The 7,619-nt window shown below is 60.5% G+C and overlaps 1 protein-coding gene across 4 annotated transcripts in view; it reads left to right on the top strand.

The window, feature by feature from the left end:
• GRK6 (G protein-coupled receptor kinase 6) overlaps positions 239 to 7,619 on the top strand; it is a 31,104-nt gene continuing 23,723 nt past the window's right edge. For 3 of the 4 annotated variants that reach the window (XR_002341730.1, XM_021084372.1, XM_021084374.1), the window contains exons 1-9: positions 239 to 450; positions 4,108 to 4,203; positions 5,146 to 5,258; positions 5,377 to 5,454; positions 5,806 to 5,906; positions 6,241 to 6,333; positions 6,431 to 6,494; positions 6,627 to 6,767; positions 7,022 to 7,212. Coding sequence is in view for 3 of the 4 variants with exons in the window: in XM_021084372.1 (XP_020940031.1) it covers positions 399 to 450; positions 4,108 to 4,203; positions 5,146 to 5,258; positions 5,377 to 5,454; positions 5,806 to 5,906; positions 6,241 to 6,333; positions 6,431 to 6,494; positions 6,627 to 6,767; positions 7,022 to 7,212 (929 nt within the window). In the remaining variant the exon portion in view is untranslated. Of the gene's footprint in view, positions 451 to 4,107; positions 4,204 to 4,766; positions 5,001 to 5,145; positions 5,259 to 5,376; positions 5,455 to 5,805; positions 5,907 to 6,240; positions 6,334 to 6,430; positions 6,495 to 6,626; positions 6,768 to 7,021; positions 7,213 to 7,619 lie in introns of those variants that run through there. The other variant, XM_021084375.1, reaches the window with a different exon arrangement.

Here is a 7,619-nt window from a genome sequence, read left to right as displayed (position 1 = left end):
CGAACATAGAGGCTGAACCCCATCGTAGACCAACTAGGAAGATGTGACGTATTAAGTCCCGCCCCCCTGTTCCTTTGAACGAATCCCTGTCTCTGGGGGCGGGGGATGATGAAGAAGTTGTCTAATGGGAAGACGGCGCGGGGAGCACCCGCCCGGTTATTGGCCAAGTAAAGTAAACAGTGGGCGGGCCGGGGCGGGCCTGGCCGGCGCCGGGGTGGCCCCCGGGAGGGGGCGGAGAGTGAGCGGCGGGCGGCGGCGGCCGGGGAGGCCCGGGAGGCCGCGGCGCGGTCACTGCGAGCCGAGCCGAGCCGCGCCGCGCCGATCGTCATCCGGCCCCGGCTCCCTCGCGCGATCCCGGCCGGCGGCGCGGCCCGGCGGGCCCGGCGGCGCCGCAGCCCATGGAGCTCGAGAACATTGTAGCGAACACGGTGCTACTCAAGGCCCGGGAAGGTGAGGCGATCGGGTGCGGAGAACGCGGTCGCGCGGCCTCCGAGTTCCGCTGGGCGCCCTAGTCGCCCGATCCCCTAGGGCAGCTCTCTCCGCGCCCAGCATTTCGCTCAGACAGGGGCCCTTCCGGCCCATGGTCCTTCTCCGCACCTGCCCCCAGGGAGCCGGAGCCCAGGAAAGGGCGGGGGTCAGGCCGCCGCCCTCACGGCGCGCGCGCGTGCGCGCGTTTGTGTGTGTGTGTGTGTGTGTGTGTGTGTGCGTGCGTGTGTGTATGAGGGGGTGAGGGAAGGAGAGAGGAAGGAAGAGGGAAGGGTGGGACCTCAGTCCTGGAAGCCTCTCCCAGGTGAGAGAGGTAAGAAGATGCCCCAGGAAGGGGCAGCCTTCCCCACGTGCCCCGGGCCCAAACTCCGGCGCCCAGCCTGGATCGGCACAAAGTTAGTGCACGGGTAAAAGGTTTGGAGAATGAATTAACTAAGACTCTGCAGTAGCATAGCCCACCCGAGGCGGGGAAAGCTGGTCACATAGACTACCAGCAAGACGTCCTCTTGCTCAGTGCCTCAGGACACTGGGGACAGAGGGGAATGGGTCACTGTTTTTGCCTTCAGGAAGCCCAGACTAGTGGGGCAGAGGGGCACAGAAATAACTGGAAGCTGAGCTCTGAAGGAAGGGAGCATGCTGGGCTGGTGGGACTGAGTGCAAGGCCTGGCACAGGGAGCTGGCGGGGTGAACCTAGTGTTGCTGAGCTTTTCAGATGTTACCAGGCACCTGCTCTATGAGGATCCTGGGGACACAGAAGGACCAGACTGGCCCCCATTGCCTTGTGGTCAGTCTGCTCCTCACCTGCCATTGACCACCTCAGTAATGTAATCACTGAACACCTACTCTATGTCCTGTCCTATCCAGGGTGCTGGGGACCAGCAGAGAAGACACTTCTTTTCGGAACTCTAGGGCAGGGAGGTCAGGGCAGTTTTTCTACTCTTTGATGGGCTTCCAGGCTGAAAGAGCCATCTGCTTCACCTTTCTGATCTATTTTACAAGTGGGAAACCCAGGCTCGGCTCAGGGACTAGCCCCCAGGATGCAATGAGACGGGTTGACCCAGGCCTACGACATAGGATGTCCCCAGCACAGTCTGTAGGAAAACCAGAGGAACCCCCAACTGGCACAGCATCTGGTGCCCCCTGCCTGCCCATTGCAGGTTGACCCTGGGGAGGTGCTGCCTGGAAATGGGCACAGCAGGCTGGGTCCTCAGTGCCCAGAGCCTTCCTTATCTCCTGTCCTTTATCGAGTCCTGGGGCTAGGCCTTCCTCCCAGCCTCTGGGGGCATCTGCCGATTCTGTTCTGCCTCGTCATCCAGCCAGCCAGGGAGGAGGGGTGGGGAAAGCCTGGCCAGACCTCCCTCCCCAGGGCTGTAGTCAGTTCAGTCCTACTGAGAGCAGTGCTTTGCCTGGCCAGAGAGTGTGGGCACTTTCTGACAGGCCATGGGTGATGCACAGTGGGTTATGGCCAGACTGGGACCCGTGTCTTGGCTGGAATATCTGAACTGGCTCTGCCCCTCCCACCTGGGTAGCTGTAAACAAGTCTCTTCTCTCTGAACTTCAGTAACTCTTTTTGTGAAAGAGTTGGGAATGGGAACTGAAAACTAAAGGAAGCCCCGCTTGTCACTGAGTCCTGAATCCTGGTCCATAGACCAGGTGCATCAGAACCCCTTCGTGAGTTGGGTAACAGCTTGGGCCGGGCTTTTGCCAGCTTCCTAAGTGATCTGAGGCTCCGAGTGTTTTGGGATTGTATGTATTCAGAGAACACCTGAGAGATGCCTTGCACATTTGTGGTGGGAGAGGAGCTTTGGTTGTGGTCCCAGTGAGCTGGATTGGACTCCTCCAGGCTTTGGGACTTTGGACAAATCGATTCATTTGAGGGCCTGTTTTCTCATAAGATTGGGCCGGGTCTGGCGGAGTTGCTGTGAGGATGAAGTGGGGTGGCACTGGGGGTCCCCCTTCCTTTCCCAGGCTCTCAGAGAAACAGGGAGCGGACCGGGCTGGGTGGGGAGGAGCCCCCTTGACTCTGGTGGCAGTTCCAGGACAGGATATTTGCATGTGACTCTTTGCTGCTGCCTTGATGTGGCTGGGAGGAGGGAGGAGGAAGTAACTGGTGGGGGTAGCAGGCGGATGGAGGGTTGGGTGAGGGACCTGCGGGGGTGGGGGCGGAGTTCCCCTTCTGGGGAGGCCTTGCCCTGGATTGGGGGTGGGGGGTCTGTTGCTCACTTACAGTGGAGCAATGACTGGCATATGCTGGGTGTGGGCTGCAGGAGAGCCGCTAGCAGGTTTCCCAATGGGTACCCTGCAAGACTTCCTCCTCCAGACAGCTTAGGTCAGAAAGCCCATCAGGGGACACAACCTTGCCCTATCCCTAGAAGATGGCTCCTCCTCCTGCACCACGTGCCTTCGGCCAGGCCAGATGGAAACAAAGCTGGGGAAACCACAGGGGAAACTGAGGCCAGGCAAGGGAAAGGGGTGGCTTGAGGTCGCCCTTGAGTTTCAGAGCTGGGGCCCACCTCTAGCCACAGCTCTGCTGGATACTGGATAGGCTCTCGGTCACCCTCACAATACCTCTGGAGATGGCTTTGGACCTCAAGTACACATGGAGAAATTGAGGTCCCTAGAGGACAAGCGATGGGCTTGAAGTGTAAAGTGGAAGTTCAAACCCAGGTCTGTGAGATTTCAAGACTCAGGCCCCTTCCACCATTTTCAACTCCATGACCCACAGGCCACAGCTGGCTAGCTCTTTAATGTGTTGTGTTTATTTGGCTACAGTGGGTTTTAAAATACAGGAACCAATCTTTCATATAACAGCCTGGACCCCCAACTGATTTTGAAAGTCAGAAGAGCTGGCCACCCTGAGCCAGCATTCCTGCCTAGAAACAGTCAAGCAATCAGCTGCAGCTACCCCTGTTCGAAGCGCAAGCCGAGTCTGGTTCACCACACGCCCTACCCCTCCCTGTTGTCTCCCATTTACCATACCCTGGCTCTGGCTCTGTAGGCATTTGCACTGCTACCCTGGTCTCAACAGCTACAATGAGGGGTCAGCTAGGTAAAATGGGGCAGGTACCCAGGAAAGCAGGGGTAGGCATCCTGAGTGCCAGCCTTCCTGGTGCCACTTTGAGACTCTGATAGCTCTGGTGCAGGGCCTGGAATAGAGGCCTGGAGCCTCCCTGGGCCCCAAGCTGCCCTTTGCCCCTGGCATCTCTCAGGCATGATCCCATGTCCTGGAACATCTCCCTCCTGGGCCATGACTTACACAGTTCTCACCACTGTCCTGTCCTTCTCTTTCTCCACCTGGGAAAGTCCTACCGGGTAGGAAGCAGCTGAGGCTTGCCAGAGCTTCCTGGAACCCCTCCCTCCCCCAGCCACCTGGACTCCATTGCCTCTCCTGGCTCTTCCAGCCCAGGAGCCCCTAGCAGGAAGGCCCAGGGGACCATGTGCGTCCTCCAGTGGGGACATGTTGGAGCATGTGGAAGGAAGGCCTGAGGTGCCTCCCAGAGTGGGTTTGGCCTAGGTCAGGCCCTGAAGGCCTCTGGACCGCACTGAGGGTGGCCGGGAGGCCATAGCAGGACTTGAGACCCAGTGCCTGACCCAGCATCCGTTTGCTGTTTACTCCAACAGGCGGTGGCGGGAATCGCAAAGGCAAAAGCAAGAAATGGCGGCAGATGTTGCAGTTCCCCCACATCAGCCAGTGTGAAGAGCTGCGGCTCAGCCTTGGTGAGGCCTGAGTAGAGACTGGGGGGTGGGGCAGGGGGGCAGTGCCATGCAGAGGTGAGAGGATCCTGCTGGTGCCGGGGCAGCCCCCCTGGAGACTTTGCTTTGGGGTGGAGGACCGGGTTGAGGGGTTTCGGGGAGCGGAGAGACTGAGGCTGCACCACCCAACCCAGTTTCAGTTCCTGGGCTTAGGATGGGTGGAGGGCAGAGAGCACACAGGACAGCAGGGGGCGGTTGGGGTAGGTGTTGGAGGGGGTGGGACGGGGTCAGATTTGAGGCCATCTGCGGGAAGCAGCGGAAGGGAGGGCCAGGCCCGGATGAGCAGGGCTCAGAGGACGGAGGGTGTGGCGGGGGCTGGAGTCAGCCCACAGATCAACTGCCCGGGGAACCCCAGGCCTGTGCTCAGCTCCACCCAGCCCTGTCCTGGGGGTGCCCAGCAAAGCCTTGATCAGAAGGACCCAGGCCCCCTCTGACAGCCTGCACGTGGGCTGGGAGTACCATCCCCGGGTCGGAGGCCTAGCCTCGAGCTTGCCGGAAGCCACAGCTTCCTCCCACACTTTCGCCAGGCAGGCAGCAGGTGTGGGCTGGGCCCGGGCCGGGCCGGAACCTCACAGACCGCACCCAACCCCAGCACTGTGACGTATGCAAGTGGTGTGAACCAGGACACAGCGGCCGGAAGTGAGGACCCAGGCCCTGGAGCCATACTCCTGGCTGTGTGACCTTGGGCTAGTCACTTAGCCTCTGGGCCTCGGAGTCCCAAGCTGTGATGGCAATAACAGTAGTGCCACCTCAGTGCTGTGGTGAGGGCTCTAAAGGAGATAACGGTTGCCATACTGGGGGGCCGGAAGCTGTTGGTGGGGGCCCCGGGCCTGGCAGTGTGGACAGGAGCGCCCTGCCAGCAGGCTCCAGGTCCGGGAACCCAGCGGCTCCCACCTCTGCCTGCAGAGCGTGACTACCACAGCCTGTGCGAGCGGCAGCCCATTGGGCGCCTGCTGTTCCGAGAGTTCTGCGCCACGAGGCCCGAGCTGACCCGTTGCACTGCCTTCCTGGACGGGGTGGTGAGTGCAGCCCAGCCCAACATCGAGGGTGGGCAGGGGTCTCAGGCCATGTGTGCCTTGTCTCCCCACACCTGTTTCTCCACCCAAACCCCAAGCTGCTCTGCCTCCCACCCTGCAGGCTGAGTATGAAGTGACCCCAGATGAGAAGCGGAAGGCATGTGGGCGGCGGCTGATGCAGAATTTTCTGAGCCACACGGTCAGTGAGCACTGATGGAGGGATGAGGGCAGAGCTCAGCGATGGGGAGAGGAATGACCACAGTCTGGGCAGAGACTGCCCTGGAGCTGCTCCAGGCTCACTGGGCAGCTCTGTAGGCATGGAGCCCAGCAGGGTGGGCCAGGGCTCTGGGCCCCGCAGCCTGCCAGCAGCTCTGTTTCATGCTGCCTCAAGGGGAGCGGCAGGAACCAAGGTCAGCAACTGGGCAGGCTGATGCACCGCCAGCTGCAGCCACCCCTAGCAGAGGCCTGAGATCTCTGCCGTGTCTGCCCTGGGAGTGGGCAGCTGGCCGAGGGACCCTTCTGCACTCACCTGTGTGTGGCCTGTCCCCAGGGTCCTGACCTCATCCCCGAGGTTCCCCGGCAACTGGTGACTAACTGTGCCCAGCAGCTGGAGCAAGGGCCCTGCAAAGACCTCTTCCAGGAGCTCACCCGGTAAGCCTCTCCTTGCCCACAGGCTGAGCACTGTGTCCTGAATAGGGGGCTTCTGTGGACCCAGAAGGCTGCAAACAGTTCAGCAGCTGGTGAAGGAGCTCAGCCTCTCACCCCAGCCTTGCCCCTGCTGTGTGGCCTTGGGCAGGGTGCCTCCTCTCTGTAGCATCCACGGCTTCAGCACAGGATGCCTGCCCCCTGCCTAAGTGGGTTAGCAGAAGGGTTGGCCGAGGACAATGCCTTTCCAGCTGAGCATACACATAATGGGGGGCCTGGCCCATCAAGCTGATAACCTGGGAAATCAGGGGCTGACCGGCAGGCTGGCCCTTCTCAATAGGCTGACCCATGAGTACCTGAGCGTGGCCCCTTTTGCCGACTACCTCGACAGCATCTACTTCAACCGTTTCCTGCAGTGGAAGTGGCTGGAAAGGTGAGTTCCTTGAAGGCTGGGCTAGTGTGGGCCAGGTTGCTGGGGTTCTCACGGTCCCTGCTCAGCTAGCCTCTGCTCCCTGACCCCTTGCCCACAGGCAGCCAGTGACCAAAAACACCTTCAGGCAGTACCGTGTCCTGGGCAAAGGCGGCTTTGGGGAGGTGAGTGGCCAGGCCAGAGCCCGGCAGAGGGCAGGGCTGGGGTAGGGTGGGTCCTGACCACCTCCTTCCCAGCTCTGAGTCCCAGTAGCCCCAAGGAGAGCATAACTGGTCCCCATTTGGTCCTGGCTACAGGTATGCGCCTGCCAGGTGCGGGCGACAGGCAAAATGTATGCCTGCAAGAAGCTGGAGAAGAAGCGGATCAAGAAGCGGAAAGGGGAAGCCATGGCCCTCAATGAGAAGCAGATCCTGGAGAAAGTGAACAGTAGGTTTGTAGTAAGTACAGACAGGAGACCCCTCCCTTCTCCCGGCCACATGCTGCCCTCCCCACTCACTGGACCAAGGTCTCTTCCCACCCTGCCCCCAGAGATGCCTGGGAATGGTGGGTTTGGGGTGTTGACACCTGGCCTGGGGAGCAGGCTGGGCCCTGCAGAGTGGCACTAAGAAGGATTTGGGGGGTGGCTGGCACCAGTCCCACCACCAAATGGCCCATGGCCCCTGTTTGAAAGCTCGGGTCCCCCTGGCCCTAGGTGAGCTTGGCCTACGCCTATGAGACCAAGGATGCACTGTGCCTGGTGCTGACGCTGATGAACGGGGGCGACCTCAAGTTCCACATCTACCACATGGGCCAGGCTGGCTTCCCAGAGCCGCGGGCAGTCTTCTATGCAGCGGAGATCTGCTGTGGCCTGGAGGACCTGCACCGGGAACGCATCGTATACAGGTCTGGGACACAGCCCTCCCAGCCAGGGGCTACAGAGGGATGTTGGTGTGCTGGGGCTGTCACTGTGGGCGCAAGTCTATGGGCCCTGGCTGGGGGCTCCACATCCACGTTAGGCTCAGAACCCAGGCTCTGGGGTCTGGTTGACCCATGTGCAAATCCTGGCATTGTCACCCCTCTCTGTGTGACCCTGGCCAGTCAGCTCTCTGCTCCCAACACCATTTCCTTTTCCTGGGAAGCAGAGACTATAATTCTTGCCTTGCAGGTTGTAGGGAATGAATGAGATAATGCTGTTAGGTGTACAAAGCCCAGCATACAGAGCACACAGCTCTGCTTAGCCGGTGATAATTTCATTTGGGCCCCACAGCAGCCCCATGATGAGATGGATGAGTAGCCCCATTTGGCAGATG

The sequence above is a fragment of the Sus scrofa genome, chromosome 2, assembly GCF_000003025.6.
Source record: "Sus scrofa isolate TJ Tabasco breed Duroc chromosome 2, Sscrofa11.1, whole genome shotgun sequence".
Lineage (NCBI taxonomy): Eukaryota > Metazoa > Chordata > Mammalia > Artiodactyla > Suidae > Sus > Sus scrofa.
This window is presented reverse-complemented; position numbering and strand designations above follow the sequence as displayed.